This window comes from Primulina tabacum, chromosome 2 (assembly GCF_025594145.1).
Source record: "Primulina tabacum isolate GXHZ01 chromosome 2, ASM2559414v2, whole genome shotgun sequence".
Classification (NCBI taxonomy): Eukaryota; Viridiplantae; Streptophyta; class Magnoliopsida; order Lamiales; family Gesneriaceae; genus Primulina; species Primulina tabacum.
This window is the reverse complement of record NC_134551.1, coordinates 51,139,344-51,166,364: the sequence shown is the minus strand read 5'-3', so window position 1 is coordinate 51,166,364 and position 27,021 is coordinate 51,139,344. Positions and strand designations below refer to the sequence as shown.

The 27,021-nt window shown below is 36.4% G+C and overlaps 4 protein-coding genes and 1 long non-coding RNA gene across 11 annotated transcripts; 3 read left to right on the top strand and 2 right to left on the bottom strand.

The window, feature by feature from the left end:
* The first annotated feature begins 438 nt into the window (after positions 1-438).
* On the top strand, positions 439-3,690 carry LOC142536727 (pathogen-related protein). The gene is made up of 4 exons (XM_075642017.1): positions 439-773; positions 952-1,084; positions 2,884-3,182; positions 3,323-3,690. The coding sequence occupies exons 1-4, from the start codon at positions 621-623 to the stop codon at positions 3,476-3,478; spliced, it is 741 nt and encodes a 246-aa protein (XP_075498132.1). The 5' UTR covers positions 439-620; the 3' UTR covers positions 3,479-3,690.
* A 325-nt stretch (positions 3,691-4,015) lies between these two features.
* Positions 4,016-13,052, bottom strand: LOC142536720 (protein GRAVITROPIC IN THE LIGHT 1-like). Of its 7 annotated transcripts, none has more exons than XM_075642005.1 (3): positions 12,627-13,052; positions 11,347-12,258; positions 4,016-5,420 (listed from the first exon to the last, which is right to left on the bottom strand). In XM_075642005.1, exons 2-3 carry the CDS (start codon positions 11,380-11,382, stop codon positions 4,068-4,070), a joined length of 1,389 nt encoding a protein of 462 aa, XP_075498120.1. In that variant the 5' UTR covers positions 11,383-12,258; positions 12,627-13,052; the 3' UTR covers positions 4,016-4,067. The 7 variants fall into 7 exon arrangements, with proteins under 7 accessions (XP_075498120.1, XP_075498121.1, XP_075498122.1 ...); XM_075642006.1 differs by having other exon boundaries at positions 11,347-12,138; XM_075642007.1 differs by having other exon boundaries at positions 12,077-12,178; positions 12,627-13,050.
* A 2,456-nt stretch (positions 13,053-15,508) lies between these two features.
* LOC142537846 (uncharacterized) lies at positions 15,509-16,786 on the top strand. Its single transcript, XM_075643331.1, has one exon. It carries the CDS (start codon positions 15,509-15,511, stop codon positions 16,784-16,786), a length of 1,278 nt encoding a protein of 425 aa, XP_075499446.1.
* Positions 16,787-18,195: 1,409 nt separating this feature from the next.
* On the bottom strand, positions 18,196-19,546 carry LOC142536733 (uncharacterized). Its single transcript, XR_012818440.1, has 3 exons — positions 19,428-19,546; positions 18,459-19,351; positions 18,196-18,374 (listed from the first exon to the last, which is right to left on the bottom strand). It is a non-coding gene; the product is annotated as an uncharacterized LOC142536733 (long non-coding RNA).
* Positions 19,547-23,822: 4,276 nt separating this feature from the next.
* Positions 23,823-24,326, top strand: LOC142537845 (protein FAR-RED ELONGATED HYPOCOTYL 3-like). The gene has a single exon (XM_075643330.1). It carries the CDS (start codon positions 23,823-23,825, stop codon positions 24,324-24,326), a length of 504 nt encoding a protein of 167 aa, XP_075499445.1.
* Positions 24,327-27,021: the final 2,695 nt, after the last annotated feature.

Genomic DNA, 27,021 nt, shown 5'->3' with positions numbered 1-27,021 from the left:
CAAAAAAATCTCGAATATAAACAAATAAAGAAAAATCCATATCTACCACCAACAAGTACAAAAAATCTAGAATGAAGACAAAGTCAGACATGTAATGTCGATACTATGTTATGATATACACTTATTAAGATATCAGATTTAATTCCTCTCTGTTTTCTCAGTTTGAATATGTTTAATATGGTTTACTTGATCGACGAGATTTGTAGATTACTACGTTGTATTCTGGATTTATCGACGACACACCAAAAAATACCAGTCATGGGTTCCCTTGATTTTTTTTAAAAAAATCAAATATGAGACACGTTTAAATTGTCGGAGTCAACTACCTAGCTAGGCCGCTACATTTAATTTATTTACATAGATTTATATTAAAAATTTTGTTTTATCTTTGATTCATCTCTTGAAAACCAGTGGAATTACCCTATTATCCTATCCAATCTCACAAGTTTGCATCATATATGGTATTTTACTGCAACTTGAGCTACTCCATCCCTTTAAAAATACATGGCTTTGTATACACGTAGCCTGGCTAGGCATGTATTTATTTATACATATATACAAAATTTTCAAACTCCCAATTTAGTAAGAAAAGAAACCACCAAAAACAAAAGCAAGCAGGCATGGATGAAGAAGGAATTAGGGGTTTGGAAATTGCAGCAGACAAATACAGATCTTTCTTGCATGATGAAGCACAGAAAACCACAGAGTGGAGGCATGGCGGCCCTCCCATATATGATGCTGTGAACAAGCTATTCGAAGAGGGCCGGACTAAGGTACTATGTATACACGTACATAATGAACTACTACTTATCTACCTACAGTACTCATGTTTGATTCAAGAACATATTATTTTGGTTTCTTTTTCCACAAAAATTTAAGATGAGATACGATCGAGGTTCTTGTCCGATCCGAAGTTACTACATGTTTTTTGGTTACTTTTGTTTCATTTAGGAATGGGCAAAAGGATCTTTAGAAGAGGTGGTTCAGAATGCTATCAAGTCGTGGGAGATGGAGCTATCCCACAAAACAAGAATCGGAGACTTCAAGACTATAAACCCACACAAATTCAAGCTCATCGTTAATGGTAAATTTCATCCATCGTCTTCATCCATGGAGATAAGAACCATGAAATATAGTTAAGATTTCGTGTTGCTGGATGGATAAGTTAATATCTTTAATTTTAGGCTGACTTATCTGCGTTTGCATTAAGTTCTTGGCTGACTTTTAGGGGAACTTACTAAATATAACTATGACACTTCGTTCAACATGTGTACTGTTGCATACGGATCCTCTACCGTGGATATCTCCTAAGTAGAGGATGTTGTGGTAAAAAAAAAAAACTTAAAAATATTTTTTATCTTTATTTTAATTCTTTTTAGTTTTAATTTTTTTTTGAGCTTTTTGTTTTAATATTCTTTTATTCACTCTCAAACTTTCATTTTTAATCTTGTTTAAAATATATTATAATATTTTCTTTTGCTATTTTTGGACTTTTTGTTTCCCTCTTTTTCTTTTTCACATTTTGTTTATCTCATTTGTTTTGAAAATAAAACATATTTATGTTTCAATTTTAGTTCTTTTCACATGTTTGATTCGTCTATTTTCTTTTTTTTTTCTAATTAATTTTTTTTAATAAAGTTAGAATAAAGGAGGAGAGGACTTCAATATAAAAATTTATATTTTCTTCCATTTACATGTTCAATTCTTTTCTAATTTTTTGACTACCAAATTTATTTATTTTGAGAATAAAATATATAATTTTTTTCCTATATTGACATATTTAATCAGTTGGTACATTAGTATATAGTATATAAGCTTAGTATATAGTATATAAGCTAAGTATAAATTATAACAAGAAAAAATGAGACAATAAAAATTGACAAGATAAAAAGAGAATAGAAAATACTTTTAAAAAAATTAGAATGTATACACAAAAAGGTCAAAAAAGAAAACAAAAAAATTTAAAAAGAAAGTATTAATTAAAATATATAAAAAGACAGAAAAAAAAAAGAATAGAAAATTGTGATTGTGACTGTAAGACGACATCACAGTCTCTCTTGTGAAGATGCATACAATAAAGACAATTTTGAAATTAATTTTTTTTTTTGCCACATCATCCTCTACTGTGGGGATGTCCAAAGTAGAGGATCCGATCCATTCCCAAAAAATAGAGTGCACAAATTTTTTTATATATATAGATACTATTGTTATAAAAATTTAAATTTTAATTTTAAAAATAAAAAAAGTCGAATGTTAATTTATATGATTTTTAATAAGTTTGTTCAAACAATTAAATAAATTTAATTTTTTTTAAAACATTAAATGTGTACAAAATAAATTTTGAATCTAAAAATTAATTAAAGTAAAAAAAAAAAAAAGGTATTTTGAGGTATGTCAAAAATGGTCTCTATCCCTTTAAAAGTAATATTTACCATACTACGACGAACAAGTATCTCTTTTGAAAATAAGTTTGGTCTATTTGTGTTTTGAAAAAAATTATTAGAAAAATAAATTTCAGAAAACAAAATTCTCAAAATTACTTTTATTTTATGAATATTTTAATAGGATATAAAAGAATTTACATTTGAGATAAGATAAAAAAAATTGTTGTTTTTTTTTTTAAATATTTGAGACGGACAAAAATAGTATAATTTAAGCTAAATTGAAATTTTTGGGCCGAAATCTATCGAGAGCGAATATATTTACGTTCAGGTTTATGAAATTTCAACTCAATAAATTGAGCTCGGTCCCGCCCCTCGTGTCTGGCGGGTCCGCCCTTCAATTTATCCTTGTTTGTTATAGTTGAGAATATTTTCCAAAGAAAATGTGATCACGAAAGTTATCTATCTGTGTTAATTAACTTTGTTTCATGTAAGAAAATAGGGAGAGAGGGCCTATCTGCCGAAGAAACACTTAAGCTGGGTAGCTACAATGCTTTGTTGAAGAGTTCAATGCCGGAAGAATTCAAGTACTACAAAGCAGATGAGGAGAGCTTCGAGTCGTCCCACGACATTTTCCGGACAGCGCTTCCACGTGGTTTCGCCTGGGAAGTGATCGCTGTGTACTCGGGGCCACCGGTAATCACTTTCAAGTTCAGGCATTGGGGTTACTTCGAAGGCCCATTCAAAGGGCATTCTCCCACTGGTGAACTGGTCCAGTTTTTTGGAGTCGGAATACTCAAAGTAAGTGTCTGCCCGCATAGGATCACGTATTTGAACCTGAGCTCGATTCAATAACTCCCAAAGCAATCAACTTTGAACTCGAATTCAGCTCACATGGGGATCATGAAATCTGATGTCTTTCGTGCGTTGAATATTTACAGGTCGACGAGTCTCTCAGGGCAGAAGATGTAGAGATTTACTACGACCCGGCAGAGCTTTTTGCGGGGCTACTAAATGGACCAGTTCCAGGATCCAACACAGAACATGAAGAAACAGATTCATCTGCTGCTATGCATAAATGTCCCTTACACAAATAGATCCGCCCAGAGCACGTCTCTTCCTTACTGAAACTTCATCAAGCTGAGTAATTTGCATCTGGTTTGCCTCCCTGGTATTAGCTTGAACTTCGTGGCAAAAATCTACAACGATTAAATATGTCGTTCCGATGTTTATAATCTATTTCTTGAATGTGTTTGTCAAATGGATCATGAAGCAGTGAATCTATTCAGATCGAAAGTCGCCTCATTAATTGTTATTTCACACATCCTTGATCCATGACAAGTATTAGCTAAAACTTAAATACCAAAATAGGGTACTGGAAAAACCGAAGGTTGCTATTTGTACAAACCATCTATACGAATCACCAAATTTCGGAGCATGAAATGACACACGAGATCTAGAGAGGGGTTGGTTTTAGTCCATAAACTTCCTATTCAGAAAAAACCAAACATAAATTCAAGGACAACCATGGATCGTTTTTCCCAATGAATAATTAATTGTTGCTCTTTTTTTTCGGACGGAAAAAAGATGATCGAGTCACCTCCAGCGTGATATTTGATGCTACGAGCAAATAATCAAGCCTTGCAGCATCTAACACAGCATGGTGTATCAACCCCGAGCTCACGATCAACAAAGATAGACATGACATTGAATGATAGTCTTGCTTATCTTGAATCCTGGAAAAACTGTGAAACCAACTCGTGGATCAGTTTCCAGGAGGCCATCAGGCAACAAGAAAACCTCGTCGTTCAAGCTTTCCATGTAAACTTCAGAATAACGACATCCCTTTTTGGCCTGAAAGATCGAAACCTTGGGATCAAAAGATAATGCCAGGTAATGTAGGAGCCAGATGTGTTTCAACATTTCACTAAACGCCAATAAGAAAGGCGTTTCTGGTATTTTAGCGGAATTAACCAAATTTCCCTGATCCATATCACCAAAAAGATGCTCTTCCATCTTCGGATTTATGAGTTTTAAGTATTTTATGCGGAAAAATGTCGCAAAATTTGATCTAGGCTTCCAAGCTAAGCAATCTACCAGTTTCACAGACCTCATCTTTATAAATCTGTCAAGATGTCGGGTGGGGCAATCTTTATGCTCAAGCAAGGACTCTGGGGTGCAAAAATCTAGGTAGTTGAAACCATCAAACATTTCTCTACATACAAAGGACTCAAATGCAAAACTTTTATGATTCGGTGTCCAAAAGGAAATTCCCGGTTCAACTAAACTAGCTGCAGCATCCAAGTCCCAGCTTGCACATTCCATCTCATTAATTAACAAACGAGTAAATGCTTGGACAGATTTTAAAGCTTGCCGAGAATAAGAGATGAAATGGCTAGGATTTAAGCTAGATGGTGAAATACTTTTGGGTATCACTGACTGTTCCACTGAGATTAGTCTCTTCTCTAGCAACTTGTTATTCTTAATGGCTTCAGCCAATTTGTGTTTGAGAAAGGTTAGCACAGAGTCTTTAGATTTAAGCTGAGACTTCAACTTCTTGCTTGAAATTTCGTAAGTTTTCAGCTGACTTGTCTGCTCCTGAATCTCAGTTAATGGCAAATTGATATCTGGGTACATCATGTTTAACTGCTTCTTCGAGTAAGATTGCTTCAATTGAGACAAATTATTTAGCTCTGATACAACTGTTTGATCTGCAGATTGAATCCCATCAGCATCATAAGGATACTGAGCAAATTGTAACTGAGCATATGCAGCTTTGACAGAAGATATGCCAGCAAATAGCTTCGCAAGAAAAGCTTCTTTAACTACCCTGTCCTTCAGTTCCTCAAGTTCATAATTGAAGGATGTTATTAGGGAACTTTTCATCTGATCTTTCTCTATCTTTCCATGGTATTTAGTATTGAGGATTCCATCATCAGGAGCTTTTCCTGTCACAGCTCGAATGTGTAAAACTTTGGCTAAAGTGTGTGACATCTGATTCTCACTTGGGGCAACTGCAGAACGTTTAACTGAATCCATCTGAATAAAGAAATGGCGAATGACCAACTCTTCCCGAACAAAATATACAAAATGGCTTTAACATTCAAGTTAATATAACCCGTGATGAAAGAGAGTGCACAGATTTAACGGGCCATTAAGAAATAAAATGATTACCACTATTAAGATGCATATTATCGTGTTTCAACAAAAAAGAAAGGATGTAAACTTTAAGTCTTAAGCGGGCAACTAAAAGAAAATGGAAATTCTTATAATTTTACCTTCAATGTAGACAAAGCAGAAAGACAAACAGAAGTTCATGGGAAGAAAAAAAACATACATAAAATTAACAATCAAAGCAAATGGCAAACTGAAATGAGAACAGATGTTTGATATCTGATTGCTCAGTATTCACTTACCATGAAAGATCGTGCATTTTAGTACAAGCGCTTTGCTAATATATAAAACTATAGCAAGCCTTTATCCCACTAAGTGAGTCGGCTACATGGACTTCTAACCCACTGTCCTCTATCTCCTACTACATCTTTACCTATATTTAAATAAATTTTATCCTGTTTTATTGTTACTAACAAAGTCTTCTTGGGCCTCCCTCTTAGTTGGTTAATGTGTATATCAATTTGTCATCGTTTCAGATCGCATATGTACTGGTACCGGTGTGGTACAAAGACATCCGCAATTAATACCCAAAATGGCCACAGCTTAAAATTTGACCGAACCAGTTCATGACAGCGGTGGGCAGTAGCAAAAAATAAAAAAAAATGTGAGCACACATCCCACAATAACAGTAGATAAAGAACGACGAGCCATGACTTGAAAATGGTGTGAGAGCCACAGGTCTCAATGTTAGTATATGGTTGGCCCATCGTCGGCCCATGTAATGTAGTGCATCCAGCCCACATCAATCCATGTATGAAAGTCGCATTCCAGGATTCTAAGCTTTAGGGATTTCACATACTTGAGTACACGTTTCTTTCTCTATAAATAGGATCTTGTACGAACCTTTTTTGGAAGCTGAATCAAGCAAATATAGTTTCCTTCATTCTTTCTACAGATAACGGTAATTTGTTTAACATGGTATCAGAGCCACTGGATCTGTGTTTGCGAGATTCTTAGCTCTTTCGGTCAAGGATCTTAGCTCGCAGCTGATTCTGGATTCAATCGATTGAGATAGTTGAATATTGCGTTTCGTTTTTTTTTTGCCTCAAGCGGATAGATCCATGGCGAACACAACTTCAACGATCCTCTCTTCTTACACCCATCGGATGCTCCAGGTATGACTATTGTTAGTAAACAGCTGACAGGAGATGAGAATTATAGCATTTGGAGTCGTGCTATGTTAATCGCACTTCGTGCAAAGAATAAGATTGCATTCATTTACGGAACTTGTGTGAGACCAGCGATAAGCAATGCTACCTTTAATCAATGGGAGAGATGCAATGCGTTGGTATTGTCTTGGATTATGAATTCTGTTTCAAAAGATATTTTTAGTGGAATTGTATACTCAAGCGATGCTTCCACAGTTTGGTCAGACTTGAAAGATCAGTTCGATAAAGTGAATGGATCGAGAATTTTCTCTATCCACCGAGAACTTGGGCGACTGACTCAAGGAAATGACACAATTTCAGTGTATTTTTGTAAGCTAAAACAGCTGTGGGATGAATATAGTTCCTTAGTCACATTGCCGTCGTGTGAATGTGCTGCAGCAAGAAAATATGTTGAACATAATCAACAACATCGTTTGTTGCAGTTTATGATGGGACTTAATGATGGCTATATGCATATTCGAAGCCAGATATTGATGATGACTCCCCTGCCAACAGTTAGTCAGGCTTTTTCATTGCTTTCTCAAGAGGAATCTCATCGCGCGTTGTCCTCGGTTGATCAACCTGCTACAATCTTCTATGTAAAACAAGGGCGAGGTGATGAGCGAAGAAGGGAGGTACTTACATGTGAACATTGTGGATGGAATGGACATATCAAGGCTCATTGTTTTAAGTTGATAGGATATCCTCCAGGCCACAGGTTGCACAAACCACAACAGGGCAGAGGAAACTCTACACGATTTAGTCGAGAGTTTGACAAACCTAAGATGAAGGCTGTAGCTCATAATGTTGCTGGGTTAGACAGTGAGATGTCATTGAAGACCACTTCTGGAGCCAGCTCTAGTTTCACCCCAGCTCAATATGCTGAAATACTGCAACTAATGGGAGATAATACTCTACACACATCAAATATTAATGGTGCTAAACCTTTGCAGGCGTCAAACACAAATGTTGTTAACATGGCTGGACAGTTTGATGGATATGCTCCTACAGATTGGATTATTGACACTGGGGCGAATGAACATATGACTGGTAACTATTCATTGCTGCGTAGTCCTAAATCCTTGTGTTCTTCTCCAAGTTCCGTGAGATTGCCAAATGGTCATCAACTCTTAGTTAGTGCCACAGGATCCGTGGCGCTTTTAGGAGACACTGTCATAGCATGATGTGTTATATGTTCCCAACTTTCATTTCAACCTCCTTTCCATTTCTAAATTCACTAAATCCCATGACTGCTATGTCACATTCTACCCTCATTGTTGTACATTTCAGGACCACAAAAGAGGGAGGATAATTTGGACTGGTAAAACTCAACATGGCCTTTACTACTTATCATCAACATCATTCCAGCCTTCTCAAGCTGCACACCCTAAGATACCTCAATGTAATACTTTCATTTCTTGTACCTCCGTTACTCATGACTTGTGGCACCAAAGATTGGGGCATATGTCTCTTACTAGAATGCAATTGTTACCTTTTCTTGCAAAGAACATAGATTTGTTTCATTGTGCGATTTGTCCCAAATCAAAACAAACAAGATTGAGTTTTCCTAAAGTTAGTTTATCCAAAACATCCTCTTTGTTTGAACTCGTGCATATGGATATTTGGGGCTCATTTCGAACTCCTACATATAATGGAGAAAAATATTTCTTGACAATCGTAGATGATTTTTCTAGAGGAACGTGGACATATCTTATGCAATCAAAGTTGGACATCCTTAGACTTCTAAACCAGTTTTTTGTCATGGTTGCCACACAATTCTTCCTGAAAGTCAAAATTATTCGAACCGATAATGCTTCTGATTTCTTTAAGCTTGAATGTAGTTCCTTGTTTATATCACTTGGGATTATACATCAAAGCTCCTGCTCATACACTCCTCAACAAAACGGAGTGGTTGAAAGGAAGCATCGCCACATCCTTGACTTGGCTCGAGCTCTATACTTCCATTCGTCTATTCCCCTCCATTTTTGGGGAGATTGTGTTCTCACTGCCGTATACCTCATAAACCGCACCCCCAGCCCTCTTCTTGCCAACAAAACCCCTTTTGAAGTCATTTTTGGCAAGACCCCTTCATACGCACATTTGAAGGTCTTTGGTTGCCTTTGTTATGCCTCATCTCTTCATGTCACTCATAAATTCTCACCTAGAGCTAAGGCTTGTGCGTTCTTGGGTTATTCCACTGTACAAAAAGGATACAAATTGGTGGATCTTGAAACCAAGAGAATCTTTGTCTCAAGAGATGTGGTTTTTCATGAATCTCATTTCCCATTTGCTGTCAAGTCTCGGCCAGATCCAATATTTCCTGACTCCAACTCTTTCTTGGATTCTTCCACATTAGAAAATCAAAATTTGTCAGTTGAACCCGATTTTTCACCCACTCCTGTGACAGATACCGATGACACCTCTTCCATTCCCTTAAGGAAATCATCTCGAATTGTCAAACCACCCATATGGACGAAAGATTTTTCTTGTCCCACATTGTCTCACGCCTGCATTACTCCCTGCAGCTACCATATTTCTAACCATATCCACTACTCCAAATTTTCTCCGTCCTATCGAAGTTTTCTAGCTGCTATTTCCTCCATTACTGAGCCACGTTTTTACCATAAGGCCATCACGGATCCTAGATGGAAGCATGCTATGGATTTGGAACTAGCAGCTCTGGAATCTAACCATACATGGGATGTAGTTGACTTACCACCCTATGTTAAGCCAATAGGGTGCCGATGGGTGTATAAGCTGAAAGTTTTGCCCAACGGAAGTGTTGATAAATTTAAGGCACGGTTGGTAGCTAAGGGCTACACACAACAAGCCGGCGTGGATTTCCATGATACGTTTTCTCCCACTGCCAAAATTACCACTATCCGCTGTCTTTTTAGCATCGCAGCCATCCGGGGTTGGAGTTTATTTCAGATGGATGTTGCCAATGCTTTTCTCCAAGGTGACTTAGATGAGGAGATATTCATGCAACTACCCCTCGGCTATCATATTCAGGAACAAAATAAAGTTTGTCGCCTCCGGAAATCCTTGTATGGGCTCAAACAAGCCTCTCGACAGTGGAATCAAAAGTTTGTAGCCGTAATGATTGAAGCTGGCTTTGCACAATCTCATCATGATCATTCTTTATTCACTCGTCATGAAGCTCATGCCACCTACTCTTTTAAGTGGTTTATGTTGATGATATCGTCATCACCGGCAATGATATAGATGCTATTGCCACCTTGAAGAAATTCTTACACTCTAAACTCGAGCTTCGAGATCTTGGTCTTCTAAAGTATTTTTTGGGGATTGAAATAGCACGTTCTACCGATGGCATCATTCTGAATCAACGAAAATATACCCTGGATCTTCTTGTGGATGCTGGGATTCTTGGAGCCAAACCCTTTGATACTCCAGCAGAACAACATCAGAAACTCATCTCCCATGAATTTGATCTCTTGCTTCCATCTACATCCTCCAGTGCCGAGGATAATCTGCTCACTGATCCGGACTCCTATAAAAGATTAGTTGGACGATTGATATATCTCACTATTACTAGACTCGATATATGTTATGCTGTTCAACGTTTAAGTCAATTTATGCAGTCCCCTAAACGCACTCACATGGATGCTGCCATGCGAGTTGTCAAGTATCTCAAGGGATCTCCAAGCATGGGCATTTTTCTATCAGCTCAAAGCACCTTACAATTATCTGCCTACTGTGACTCGGATTGGGCATCATGTCCTATGACTCGTCGATCCCTAACGGGTTTTTGCATTAAATTGGGTGACTCGCTGGTGTCATGGCGCACTAAAAAGCAAAGCACCGTATCACGATCTTCCGCAGAAGCTGAATATAGAGCAATGGCTATCACTTCATGTGAGATCATTTGGATTCAAGGATTGCTGTCAGATATGGGAGTGTTGTTTCAGGAACCTACCAAGCTGTATTGTGATAATCATGCAGCTTTGCACATTGCTGCAAATCCCATGTTTCACGAACGTACGAAGCACATTGATATAGATTGTCACATTGTTCGTGAAAAGATTAAAGAGGGTTGTTTCCAGACTGCTTATGTGACTTCTTCACATCAGTTGGCTGACCTCTTCACCAAAGGGCTGGGTACTGCTCACCATCAGTTTCTATTGTCCAAGCTTGGTGTCCGAAATATGTTTCCAAGCTTGAAGGGGGCGTGTTAGTATATGGTTGGCCCATCGTCGGCCCATGTAATGTAGTGCATCCAGCCCACATCAGTCCATGTATGAAAGTCGCATTCCAGGATTCTAAGCTTTAGGGATTTCACATACTTGAGTACACGTTTCTTTCTCTATAAATAGGATCTTGTACGAACCTTTTTTGGAAGCTGAATCAAGCAAATATAGTTTCCTTCATTCTTTCTACAGATAACGGTAATTTGTTTAACACATGTCATTTTGGGGGTAAAATAGGTCTCATGGGCAAAATTCAATCGAAAAATGGCATATAAATATTTAGAAACTTCAATTATTTAAGAGGACGAACAATGACGCCGTCTGTCGGTCCACCCTAGCCCTTTGCATAAACTAAATGCAAGCACAACTGCCAAATTATTCTAGTTCAAAGACGATAAAGAACAAGGGCATAATTAGACAAAACAAGGTCACAACCATCGATAATTGACCAGCACAATCAGGTCTTAACATATTTCATTGCATTCCAAGGGCAGAATGTTCAAAGCCCATGGGAGTGGGAGCACACCGAGCATGAATGATCTCATGAACAACCTCCTATTACATCTGCACATCATATTTAGAACTTCAAGTTTTATTTCTCCCAGAAACAAATGTCAGGTTTGCTAGTGTAGCTCTCCAAATCATTTTTTACCATTTGATAATGTGGACAACGAATACTTTACACGAGACATGCACACATTTGAGGAATCTCGGTGTAGGCTGTAGCGTAGAAAAAACCCCTAAGCTCAGGGCAGTAAAAAGTTACTTCAAATGCAGTAGAATATAATATATGGAGAAAATAAATGTTCGATAAGCATTTATCTCATGTCAGAGATCACCCCCACAGAAAGAAAATCTGAAGGGGCCCCCAGTGATTATCATTTCGAAGACACAGTCCACTGTTCTTGACCTGCACTGAAAAGACGCGAAATGTATAACTCCATCCACGCCGCACAGAGATCCGACGGACATAACCCAAATTGCCAGAAGTATATTCCAGAAATATATTTAACATGCAAATCTCTTGATCCCACATTCACTATTCACTCCTCGAATCATGCGATAATGAACAGCATTTGATTGTAATAATATATTAAATTTCTAATCTTTTACCCTCCAGAAAACCCTCTGAGAATCGAGACGATAAGATGACGATAAAGGTTACCGTTCACAGCAGCCTGAATCCAAAGTAAGAATCCATCTTCATCCACTGATTGCTATTATCACCTGAACCCCAGTAAGCTTAGTCCAGTATTGACAATATCATCTACACTCACATATACTAATATACACAGAGGAAGAATGTGTGATGTGTGTTTATGACATTATGTATCGTACCCGAATACTCTAAATAGAAGAACAAATAAAGTTAGAATCTTCACGGGGTATTACATAAGTTTCAACTAAGCCAAAGAGAAAGGGACTCTGTTTGAACCTCAGAATGCAAACAAGAACCCAAAATCCCCAAGTCTTGTCTATGTAAAATCAATTATAGTATTTTACCATTTCATGGTGTGAGGTTTTGATTAAATAATGTAATAATGGTACGACATGGGAAATAAAGAAAATCCAAAAAAGGATGCAACTGCTTAACGGGAAGTTCCCTAACAACGACTTCTTAAAATTCTATAATACTTCCAAGTTAAAGAATTAACTCCTCGTTTGGGATCAGCGAGTAAAAAGTCAGGTAACAAAAGAACAAGAAGTCTACGTACCTTTCTTATGGTTCAGATTTTTGAACTGCGACGAACTTTCTTGATAGTTTTGAAGAGAGAACAGCAACTATTTGTTTCAGAAGTGGCCCGTCGAGTTAGATTGAATGTGCTTGGGTCCTTGCAAGTTTCAAGGAAAAAATGATGTTGTTTTCTTGATAGAGTACCTATTTATGAATTATCAGACATGATTAATCTTGAGCCAAAAAAATTCTGTTGCGACTCGTGAGAAGGAGGGGAAAAAGAAAACAAGACAAAATGAGAAACCCAAGGGGAAACAGTGTCGCTGTCCGGGAAATTGAGAACGATATATGTAGAGGACACCAAATTCTTATTTATTATTGTTTGAACACTTTTGTCTTGTTGGGTACTGAAAGTCTGAGATGGTACAAGGGGAAAATAGAGTAATTGTTTGAGGGTGATTCAATAAGTTCGCTAACGCTGTCTGAAAAGATAAAATTTCTTAAATTTGCAACTTTTCTACTTGATTGAATCTTTGACTGTATATTAAGATAATTTTGGTTGGAAAATAAAATTATGAAATGATTAAGAGAGGAATGATAAAAAAATTTATTTAAGTAGAAATATAATATATAATGATAAAATAATATTATGTTTGGTATGATTGTTAAGAAGAGATAATTAAGAATCGTTTGATGAATTGACAAAATTGTCCATCCATCTCGGCGGCGGTGTGGCTGTGGGCCGACGGCGGCGATTGTCGGCCGGCAGTTGGCGGTGGTCGGCGGCGGCGGCGGTTGGTGGTGGAAAATGGTAGTGAGTTTGGATATAGGAGAATGGTAAAATTGGAAAAATATGATTGATTAAAAGTTGAATAAATAATCCTAAAGAGTGAGAAGTGATTATTTTATCCCAATTAATATAACATAATCAATTGACTTTGTTAAATAAAAATCTTAACAAACATTGGATTAGGTGAGTTAAAAAACTATAAACCCACCTAATCCTTGGTAGCAAATGTAGCTCGAAGAATTTGGAGTGCCTAAATAAACAGTGTTCCAGTTTTGAGAAAGTGTGTTTATATTTTTTGTTGACAAAAATTGAGAGAGAGTCCAAAATACATTAAGCAATCTGAAATATTATTAATAGACCAATATAACTCTTCAAAAAAACAGGGACAATAAAAAATATATGACTCATTTTAAATTTAATTAAATAAAATGGATTTTGACTTTTTTAAATCGAGAAAAGGGAGTTGACTGCTGTTAGTTAGGTGAGTTCATTAATAAATGATTAGTTAGTTATTTAGATTTTACTTTTTTTAAAAAATATTTTTTTAATTGATATATCGGAACCTTCCCTGTCTGAGGTTTCATTTATTCATGTTATTTTTGTGTTTTTCACGATAAACTAATCAAAAATCATTTGAAAATTTGAAGATTCCTATAGAAGTAAGCATATACTCGACTGTTTTCCTTACTCGAATGTTGTTCAGTTTAGTTCTGGTTGTATTTTGTTAGAATTTTTGTTAGTAGAGTTCGGATGAGTATTTACAGTGTAGCAACGTGTTGATTGTGTGGTTCGAGTAGGTGAATGGAGTGTTACTATGATAGTATGGGATAATGATGGATCGGGGTTCACGTGTGGGTGGAGGTGTGTGGGTGGAGGTCTGCACAGATTGGTCGAGTTGCACCCACCTCGAACCACACGTGGGTCGAGGACTGCCTCGACCCACAGGTCGAGATGCCTCTACCCTCGACCCCAGTGGGTCGCGGTGGGTTGAGGTCACCTCGACCAACCGCGACCCATGTCGAGGTTGTAAATATGTTGGATGTTGTAATTCATTAATATATTTTTTTAAATAAATAATATTGTCTATAATTTAATATTCTTATTTATGTTTTTGTAGGTTATGCCAACAGTTATTCTCTTTGAGTACAACGACGAATGGGAAATTAATGAAGATAATATATTTAAATGGCGTTCATGGTCGAGTGATAAGTGGGCAGCTATTCCTTTGGATTCTGATATTTGTTCAATGGAATATATAGAAAGTGAGATATACAGAATTATGAATCTAGGTGGTACAGAAAAATTGAAATTAAGTTATCTTCCTGACGTGAAGCATTGCAATATTCGTCCAATTTATATCGAGGATGATAATGATTTGAAAGCATACTTATATTTTGGATGTGCAAAAGAAAGACCAGTACTTCACGTAGAATTTGAACTAAGTGTTGTTTTTCTTGATATTGTTGAAAGTGAAAATATCATGTCACCGGATTTAAATTTGACTCATTTGGATGATGAGTATGTTGACGATGAAACAAATATGTACGATCACTATTTTGATAGAACTTTTGTATCAAATGACCATGATACCAATAATGATGTATTAGAAGATATAAATACATCAACTGAAAATATGCAAGAGAATGATGTGAGGAGTACAGAAAATGATGTGGAGGATATATATGATATACATGTCGATGATAATGATGTTAACATCCACCACATTGGTGTAGCTCATGATACTGAGACTAATGTTCAAGCTGATACATATTCATTTACCGATGGTTCAAGCTTATTTATTGGTCAAAGATTTTCAAGCAAGACCGAAGTGAAGAAAGTGTTATCAAAAATTGCTTTGAACTCGTCTTTTGAGTTTGAAAGTGTCAAATCTTCTCGAAATATCTATTCGGTTCGTTGTGTGAATAAAGGTTGCAGCTGGAGAATTTGGGCTTCAAAACACGATAACTCAACAGATTTTGTGATTCGTACATATTGCAACACACACAATTGTGACATGACTAGGAATGCGTAAAAAGCATCGACAAGCCACCTCATCTATCGTTTGTGATATGTTGGTAGAGAACTTTTGAGGACAACAGAAAACACCTCAACCAAAATCTATTATGAGAATGATGCGGAATAAGGGGGTTGACATTGCCTATTACAAAGCCTTGAAAGGCAAACAAGTTGCTTGTGATATATTCACAGGTGATCCTGAAAGAAGTTTTGGTCTTCTACCTTCGTATTTGAAAATGGTCGAGAAAATGAATCCTGGTAGTATAATAGATTTAGCACTAGATGAGCATAATAGATTCAAGTATTTGTTTTTAGCATATGGTGCATGTGCAAGAGGATATAGATGCATGAGAAAAGTCGTATCTATTGATGGTACATGGTTGAAAGGAAAGTACGACGGTACTTTACTTGTGGCCTCAGCACAAGATGGAGATTTTCATCAATATCCTTTGACTTGGGCTGTTGTTGATGTAGAATCCATTGCTTCGTGGAGTTGGCTTTTGACGAAGCTCTTGGAAGTAGTGGTTGATGAGGAAGAGTCGATGATTATCTCAGACAGACATCTGGGCATCATTGCCGCAGTTGCCAACGTTTACAGAAATGCACATCATGGTCATTGTATATGGCACTTGTCACAAAATATGAAAATTCGTTGCAAAAAGAAGGGTTGTACCGAAATGTTTATGCGGTTAGCAAAAATTTACAATCAACTCGACTTTGACTTGGAGTACGAGAAATTTAAGAAAATATATCCCGATGCTGCAAAGTTTTTGAGTGAAAGTGATTCATTGGATCGATGGACTCGAGCATATAGCCCAAGATCTCGGTATAATATTATGACAACTAATGGTGTTGAATCAATAAATGCAAGATTGCATGAAGAAAGACAACTTCCAATCATTGCATTATTAAATTCTTTGCAGACTTTGACTATATCTTGGTTTTCAAGGTATCGAAATGCATCCAGCGCATCAACAACAAATTTCACTCCAACTGTTGAGTCAATTCTACGTGAAAGGTTTAATATTGCTCGGGCATATCAAGTTTATGAGCTGGGCCGTCTTGAGTTTGATGTTCGAAGTGCTACTAATAGTGACATTGTGGATTTGGAATCAAAGAGATGTACCTGTAGAGAATTTGATATTGACAAGATTTCATGTTCACATGCAATTGCAGCGAGTTATTTTCGTGATGTTAATTTATATTCCTTCTGCTCAGAGTATTATTCTGTTATGATATGGTCTTTAGCCTATTCTGAGCCAATTTATCATGTTCTGAATCAGAACGAGTGGCCTCTTGATGATATGTTAGTACTGCCACCTGTGATCAAGAGAAGACGTAGAATGAAGAAACAAAACAGATTTCCATCCGTAGGAGAATTTGGTAGAAGATAGGATTGAATGATTTGTAATTTGTTTGAATTTAAAGACAATCGATTTGATTTTATTAATATGTAATGTGTTTGTGGCGAATTTTTAATTTTGTTCGAGGGTGGTCAATAGGTCGAGTAATCGGCAGATTTTTAAGTTTGGGTCACGTAGGCTTGTCAATTGTTTAAATTTTGGGTCGCGTGGGTCGAGTAAAAATGTTAGGGGTTTGGTTTAGGGTTTGGTTTAGGGTTTGGTCTAGGGTTTGGTCTAGGTTTAGGGTTTGGGTCGAGTTTGGGTCTCCATGGGTCGAGTAGGTAAGAGATTTTGATTTTTGATCATTTTATAATATATAATTCACTTTTATATGATTATAATGTAAATATATATAAAAAATTATTTGTGAAAATTTTAATATGAGTTATATATTATAATTTAAGTATGTTAGTTAAAAAATTAACTGTAAGTATAACAATGTATCTCTTATTCTAACAATATGTGGGTTGAATTTATACTAGAATTAAATTTTTTACAAATTTTATAATTCTACTAAAATTCTTAACAAATTTTTTATAATAACATAACAGAACTAAAAAATTCATTACATATTCACTTTAATGAATTATATCTAAGGATATGAAATTTATATCTAAGGATATGAAATTAACTTTAATGAATGTATATATAAGTATATGAAATTAATATTTATTGAATATAAACATTAACTAATATTTTAATTTACTAAAATTATTTAGTAATAAATTTCATTACATATTAACTTTAATATAGAAGTATATGAAATTAACGTTTATTGTTCATTTATATGTTTCTCGACCTAAACTCGACCCACTCGACCCAACAAATTTTGGTCTCGTGGGTCGAGTGTAATCACGACCCATAATATGGTCCAATCATTGGATAATTTGAAAAAAATACGTGAACTGTATCCGCTCACCTACGCGCACACCGTCCGTGCAGGTGCGCGTGCCTGCCAGTAGCAGGCGCGCACCTGCGCGCGGATCGGCGCGCAGGTGCGCGCGCGCGCAGGTGCGCGCACCTGCCAAGAGCTCTCGGCAGGCGCCGCCGAGCGCGCTCGGCAGCGCGGGCGCGGCACGTGTCCCTGCGCGCTCGGCAGCGCGGGCGCTGCACGTGTCCCTTCACGTTTTTTCGTTTCTCTTCGGATTTATCTGGTATTTTTTACTTCCTTAATATTGTTTGATGATTTCATTTTGCATACACATTATATCATGCGTTAGTATTTTTTCATTTCCTTAGTGATTTCATTTTGCATATACATTTTAAACAATGAAAATTGGTTTCATATTTCATTGTTTAAAATAGATACCTACACGACCCAATGAATAGAATCAATTTTCATTGTTTGAAATAGATTGAGTATATGGATCACATACATTAACTAAAATGAATATAATGTAACTAAAAATCAATATAATGTATCACATAAATGTTTTAATCCAATGACCAGAATTTATCCCAAATACAACAACAACAATAATGCCTAAATTCCTCAATCTTCTCATCGTTGAGTTGATAGGCATTTTCTCTTAACATGGTATAAACTGCTGCCGCTAAACAATATACTCCACATTCACCGCTGCAATGAAAAAACAAACATTAAATACATTGATATACATTAAACAATAATGAAATAATAATTTTTAAAATAAAAAAATTTAACCTGGTCTTTTGAGTAGGAAAATTTTCTGGCCTAACTATACTCCATCTTTATGAAGCATCAACACCGAACATATGTGGAAGCATAAGAGACAAAGGGTTAATAAATTTAAGCAATGTCTTGCCCGACCTATCTACGCTATGGTCTGAATCCATGATTGTGATATTCTTACGGTTAGGCAAAACTTTTAACAAAACCCAATGTCTAGGAAGATGAAAGTGTATCAAAATTATTTTGGCTTTGTTCCATGGAATAGCCGGCCACTCACTAATTTCTGCTCTCACATAGGGCATCAAACATTCTATATTATTCTCTCCGCCCTCATTGAAAACACTCGAAACCAGCTGATGAAAATCGACATCCATCAATGACACCTCTTGTGACATTAAATGTGAGTATGTCCTTTGTAGTTGGAGCAACCCTCGACAACATTCTTGAATATGCTGAAAGTGATAAAGTGAAATATGTTAATTACTAACTCAACGTAAAAAACAAAAAACAAAAAAAGAACAAACTTATGGTCTCAGTCAGCCAAGAAGCAGGTGTCCCCAATACACGAAACCACGAGCTATCATAGGACGAACACATCCCACATATCCTCGTATTTTCCATATAAGAATTAATCTCAGTACTTACTCGTGGCCACGATCTATTAGCGAACATTCTAGCTCTTTTCTCAAAAGTCAAAGACATCATATCATTCATAACAAGATGACGCAGTTCCTCGTCTGTTATAGGCTCTTCCTCAACTGTGAACAATCTTAACTTATCGCCCGAAGTTTTTTCAAAAGCTCGAGTCAAAGACGGATCGCTCACAAGCCGAATATTTGGATCCACCTCATCTACTCTCATAAATGGAATATCTTCAAATCTATGCCTTGATGTCTCGCCTTGATCTGAGAGAATAATACATACAATTTGTCATTTTTCATACTCAAAATTAAAAATCATATAAATATTGATAAAACTTACAAACATTGACATTCATCAAAGATAATCTCCCAATTATATCCTTCAAACTCGATATATCGTCATGCATATTTTTCAATTGATTTTTGATATCGGCTTGGTCATTTTTCAATTGATTTTTGATATCGGCTTGGTACTTTAGTATCGTCTCAACTTTATCCTCCAAACTTATGAAACACATGTCTGCAAAAGATGTATGATCTCTCATGTGAGTCAATGAAGGAGACAATGGAGGAGACGGCGGATTCATGTGTGAAGGACTACGAGATGGCCGAGAAGATTTTCTGACTTTATCTCGAGATGATATGGAGTATGTATATGTGAATGGCTGGAGAAACGGTCGATCCTCAGTCTCAGTCTGTACACCCACTACATCCTCTAGATCACCCAATGGATCTTGAGTACAAACTACTTTGATACCTTGGCAAATTAACTCCGTAATGCGATTGATTATCACATTATTAGAATCAACAAAATTTTCAGTTATATAATGTACAGACCCCAGCTCCTCCGAGGTGGGAATGAGCATCCCCAAAATATCCTATATTAATCATTAACAATAAACATGAAATTAGTTAACGGTTAACAAAAAATACATTAGATAATAAGAAAAATAAATAAAATGAATTTTTTGTATTTACCTTGTTATATACATTTTTAAATGCTTTGTTCACATCATCCATGGAAGGTGAATGGTTTTTACTCTATTTTATAGTCAACCAATGACACATCCGAGGTATCGGTACGTTGGGACCTTTTCGATGTCTGGCGAACACTTGAGCAATTGCTGGAAAATATTCATAGGCCAAAATCTAGCACCGGAAAATAAACACATTATTAGTATGATATAAAATAACAAGGATATTTCATTTAATAAACAATATTTAGTTATCTGTAAAGGATGAATAAATCCACTTATATGGAAGCTGCCGAACCCGCTGAAATCTTGATCATTCCTACGGCGTGCTACCAAATTTTTGTAGCTTCTGAACTTAGTTTCAAGATCTTTTCTAAGTCCATAAACTACTTCTTCAAAAGCTATTCTACCCCAGGGATAGTTTATAAAACTATCAAAATTATTTACTAATCTAATCCATTCTAAATCCACTGTATCATTTTTATTTTTTCTTTGTCTCCCTAATACACCTACCACAAACAAAAGACAGGCCAATTTCACTTTTTCAATGTCTATTTCTTCTCCAAAATCATTATCATATTCATCAATTTTATCTATCAAATCCCCCAAACGTATAGAGTAACTCCCACAAAAATGTCTCTCCCTAAATTCATCTTCTTCGGGTATCATAGGATAAACATTTGAACAATTTAAGTCAGTTAACAAACAATACTCTAATAATGAAAATCGTAAAGGTCGTTTACGATATATCATCCAAAATTCATCACTTCCACTGTCATAACTTTGCCTACTAATCAAAAACCATAACAATTGATTGGAATTGTTATAATCCTTAGCACATAAAATTAAATAACCAAATTGAGTATACTGCACCAAATATTCCATCTCTTTCTCATTTAAAAATACTACAATTTTCTTACAGATTTCAGTGTATCTTGATCTTAAAGTTATTTTGCATTTAAAGAATTGATTCCTTCCAAGTTTAGCTGGAAATGTTATTTAGTAAAAATTTAAAATTAGACAGTTGTGCTCATGGGTCGCGAAGCTTCGCGACCCACAAGACTGAGTCGCGAAGCTTTGCGACCCACACGTCGCGACCCACTTCGCGACCCATCACGACCCCTGGGTCGCGAAGCGTGGGTAAGCGCGACAAAACAAACACAAAAGTAAAAATAAACACAAAACAAAACAAACAAAAAAGTTTATTTAGTAAAAATTTAAAATTAGACGGTTGTGTTCATGGGTCGCGCTGAGTCGTGAAGCTTTGCGACCCACACGTCGCGACCCGTCTTGTGGGTCGCGTCGCGAAGCTTCGCGACCCATCATGACCCCTGGGTCGTGAAGCGTGGGTAAGTACGACCCCTGGTCTCGCGAAAGCTTCGCGACCATCACGACCCCTGGGTCGCGAAGCGTGGGTCTCGCGAAGCTTCGCGACCCCTTCGCGACCTACACGCTTCGCGAAGGGGTCTCGATGATAGGTCGCGAAGCGTGGGTCTCGCGAAGCTTCGCGACCCCTTCGCGACCGATCATCGAGACCCACCTGCGTGGGTCGCGAAGCTTCCCCCTGAAGCGCGACCCCTTCGCGACCGATCACGACACAGGGGTCGCGAAGCCGCGACCCTTTCGGTCGTGAAGCGTGAAGTGGTTTCACCACCCTTCACCCACCCTGGGTCCTCGCGAGATCCAGTAAATTTCCTATCTCAAAATAAATTTCTTACCAATACATGGTTTTTTCGTGGGATTTGTTGCAGAGGAATTCCTTCTAGACTCATGATTAATTGTTAGCAATGTACGCAGGAGAAGATTTTTTGTGAAGAAGAAATGAAACCAGGGTTGAGTTGAGTCGGGAAAGAGGATTGATGTAAGCTTTTTTTATTTAATTACATTACAAATTTTATTATATATAAAATTAAAATAAAAATTTAAATACACTAAATGAAAAATTAATTTTTAAACAAATTTAAAACAAAGGATAAAAAAGTAAATTTACATTCACTCTCTTTTTTTTAAATAAACACTTCCGTGACTCCCGTTTTCCTCATTTCCCAAAAAAAAAAAAACCCCTAAATCTATCTTGCTGATGACATTAGCGTTAACTAGGTTGAACTCAACTGAAAATCTCTATGGGGCGATGGACAACCGGGGCAATTAAAAAAATAGGATTAATACATGAAGAATTTAAAAAACAAGGAGTCTGACTTTTTTTTAAAAAAAGAAGGAGTTGACTCTTGATTAGTACATTTAACCTTAATTAACATTATAACTTTTGTTATCTTCTCTTTCTTCTCGTTTCACGCACATTTTCCCCACATTTTCCCCCATTATCGGCTTCCCAAATTTAAATAACTCATCTATCGCATCTGCTGCTTCCGCGTTACATTAAATCGAAATTGACCACATTTCCCTGTAGTTGTGCTCAGGTGGTGTTGTGCTCATTCCTCAGATCCAGATCTTGCCTCATTCTTCTGTATTTGAAGACCAATTTGTCTGTAGTCTGTATTTGAAGACAAATCACAGTAAGTTTTCTCCATTTTCTTTGAATCCATCGACCAAAATTAAGATCAATAATACTTGTCGTTTATTGTTTTCTTCATCGACCAAAATAAAAATCAAGAATTTTGTTCTACCAAAATTAAGATGGTCGATCAAGAAGAATTTTTCGTTTTCTTGGTCGACCATAAAATTGTTGGTCGACCATGTGCTGCCTTTTTTTTGTTATTAAAAAAATTTGCTCATTCTAATTATCATATTTGTTGGTGCATTTTGTAGATATGCCAACAGTTATTGTTGTTCATTTCGACGGGAAATGGGAAGTGACGGAGGGGCTAGTATATAAATGGAATCCAGGGCCCAATGCAAAGTTTGTCGCTATTCCGGTGGATGATGATATTTGTTATTTTGAAAATTTAAAAAGTGAACTATATAGAACTGGGAAAGTAGAAGACACTGTCAACTTGAGGATTGAGTTATCTTCTAGATTTGCCGTGCAACATTCAACCAATTTATATAGAGAATGACCATGATTTGAAAGCATATTTGTATCTTGGTTGTCCGAGAAGTAGGCCAGTGCTTCAAGTTGAAATTGAACGTGTTGCTTCTTTTGATTCTTTTGATAATGTGCACGGATATGGTATTGATGAAAACAATTGCAATACTAACGAACAGAGGCATTTTGATGAATATTTTAACTTGAATATTGTTTCTGTAGATCGTAATAGTAGCAGTGACTTTTTTGACGAAGCACATAATGTGGATGCCATGCATGTGGATCGTAGTAACACAGTCGAGTTATGTGATGAAGCACGTAATGACGCAAATGAGGTCGAGGCAAATGTGGTTGCAATTAATGATGCAAATTTGGTTGCGGATGTGGATATTGATAATGACACATTTTCATTCACGGATAGTTCAAACTTGTTTGTTGGTCAAGAGTTTCCAAACCGAGAAGCGGTGAAAAAAGAGCTAATTAGAATAAGTTTGGAAGCTTGCTTTGAATTTGAGACGGTTAAAAATAGACAAAAAGTGTACGCCGTAAAATGTGTAGTGTCTGATTGTAAGTGGAGAATCTGGACCTCAAGGATTAAAAATGATTCACATGCATTCTCTGTCCGGACATATTGCAACACACACACATGTGGTTTGACAGGGAGACGAAAGAGAATCCGTGGAGCGAGTTCTGCTGTTGTTGGTGGATAATTTCCAAGGTCATCCAGTGCCAATTGTACCGAAAGCAGTGATGTCGATAATGCGCAATAGTATGAATGCTGATATATTACAAGGCTTGGAAAGGGAAAGAACTAGCAGACAATATGTTGAAAGGTAATCCTACGCAGAGTTTTACTAAATTGACTTGTTATTTGCACATGGTTGAGCAGATGAATCGAGGAAGCATAACAGACATATTTGTCGACGAGAAAAATCGATTCAAGTATATGTTTCTTGCTTTTGGTGCATGCGTTAGAGGATATCGAAGTATGCGAAAAGTTGTATCAATTGATGGTACATGGTTGAAGGGCAAGTATAATGGTGTTTTACTGGTGGCATCGGCACAAGATGGAAATTATCACCAATATTCTTTGGCGTGGGGAATCATAGATGTCGAGTGTACTTCTTCCTGGAGTTGGTTTTTAACGAAGTTGTTAGAAGTAGTACCAGACGAGGATGAATTGGTGATAATTTCAGACAGGCATCAAGGAATCATTAATGCGGTTTCTACTGTATATAGGAATGCACATCATGGTCATTGTACGTGGCATTTATCTTAAAACATGAAAACTAGATGCAAAAAAAAAAGGGTGCAACCGAAATGTTTTTGCGCATTGCAAAAATTTATAAGGGTATCGAGTTTGATATTGCATACAATGAATTTAGGAATAGATATCCTGAGGCAGCGCAATATTTGGACGAGAGAAACTCACTTGATAGATGGACTCGAGCATATTGTCCAAAGACCCGTTACAATATCATGACGACAAACGGGGTTGAGTCGATCAATGCTAGACTACTTGAAGAAAGAAAGCTGCCAATCATTGCACTCTTAGATTCTTTGCAGAAACTAACCTCATCTTGGTTTGCCTGATATCGCCACGCATCAATTGCAAGTAACAGTAATATGACCCCTACGATCGAGGGAATTCTTCGTAGCAGGTTCACAGATGCCCAGGGAATGCAAGTTTTTGAATTAGGACGTTTAGAGTTTGATGTTAGGAGTCGTGGACATTCGGCCATAGTGGACCTGGAATCAAAATTATGCACATGTCGAGTTTTTGATATTGATAGAATCTCATGTGCTCATGCCATCGCAGCCAGTGGGTTAGCCAAGATTGATTTATATGATATGTGTTCAGAGTACTATTCTACAATGTCATGGTGCATGGATTACTCAGAGACTGTGTATCCCTGTTCCGGAAGAAAATGAATGGCCACGCAACATTAATTTTCCTTTCGTGTTGCCTCCTTTGTTAGAAAAGAGAGTTGGCAGAAGAAAACAAAACAGAATTCCTTCAATCGGTGAATTCAGCAAGAGATATCCTGAGGGTGGACCAAAATTGTACTAATGGTCGACCAAAAAAAACTAATGGTCGACCATTAGCTTGATGGTCGACCGTTAGCTTGATGGTCGACCGTCAGCTTGGTGGTCGACCAAAAGGCTAATGATGGTCGACCATCAAGCTAATGGTCGACCATTAGTTTTTTGGTCGACCACGAAGCTAGAGTGGTCGACCAAAAAAAACTAATGGTCGACCATTACTTTTTTTGTATATATATTAATAATTGTCGAAATTAGGAAATTTGTAAGATTATGATTCCGTGATTTATATGTAATTACGATTCATATTTATATTTTTGTTGTTATTTTGTTATTAACATGTAATTTAAAACATATAATATAATCCTGAAATTACGGTTCATTTGGTTTTTTAAATGTAACATGTTTGGAAGATCGTGACACATTTCAATTATTACATATAACGTGAAATTGCGATTCATATTTTTAAAAATATAACAAAATAGTTCGATTGTGATTCCACGGTTCATATAACATAATCATATTTAACAAAATACTGAGATTGTGATTCTGTGATTCATATGTAATTTAAAACATATAACATAATCCTGAAATTACAGTTCATTTGGTTTTTTAAATGTAACATGTTTGTGAGATCGTGACACATTTCAATTATTACATATAATGTGAAATTGCAATTCATATTTTTAAAAATATAACAAAATAGTTCGATTGTGATTCCACGGTTCATATAACATAATCATATTTAACAAAATACTGAGATTGTGATTCTGTTATTCATATTTAATTTAAAACATATAACATAATCCTGAAATTACGATTCATTTGGTTTTTTAAATTAAATGTAACATGTTTGTGAGATCGTGACAAATTTCAATTATTACATATAACATAATCGTAAAATTGCGATTCATATTTTTTAAATTATAACAAAATACTGAGATTGTAATTTAAAACACATAATTTAAATCGTGAATTAACAGGTCTAAACCCTAAACCGTAAACCCTAAATCATAAACCCTTAAAACCCTAAACCCTAAACCCTTAAGCACATTGGTCGACCAAAAGGACAGTGGTGGTCGACCAAAAAACCTAATGGTCGACCAAAAAGCTAGAGTGGTCGACCAAAAAAGTAGTGATCGACCAAAATGCTAGAGTGGTCGACCAAAAAGTTATTTGTCGACCAAAAAATGAGAGTGGTCGACCACAAAGGAGAGTGGTCGACCAAAAAACTATCAGATTGTGATTCCACGATTCAACGATTCACATTTAACTGAAAACATATAACATAATCGTGTATTTTATAATGTAACAAAATACTGAGATTGTGATTAAGTGATTCAAATAATGACATAAAATTGTCGATACATCACAATAATCACCAATCATTAAGGAACATATTACAAGCTAAAAAATATCTAAACTCAGATACTAATCTATCATCTAAAGTTAGTACTACTTGCGCACTCTTCCTAGACAAAGAGTATCCAACGACAGCTAACACAAATGCTCCCGAATCTTCACTGTGAAAAAGAAAAAAATGAGAAGTTAATATTTATTGTAACATTAAAAATAATAAAAATGAAATTATTATATTTTAAATAGAAATTTGACAACGTACTGTATGATCTTGGCACGGAATTCATCATGTAGTTTTATATTCCATGGTCTCTCGGGGTGTGGGTTGTTCCCAACAATGGATAGCAGACGAACAGCGTTTATAAGTATAGGCTCTATTTCTTCATTCAGATCTTTGAATTTGGGATCGTGCCTTCGCAGCAAGTTTAGCAAGTCGCATCTAAGCGTTATTATAAGTGCATTATAACATTATATAATGCACTTATTCACCCCTGTCACTGAGTTTTAGCAAAAACCAGCGCCGATCTGTGTAGACAGGGTTGAGAATTCTTCGTGTCTTTTCTCACGAGAGA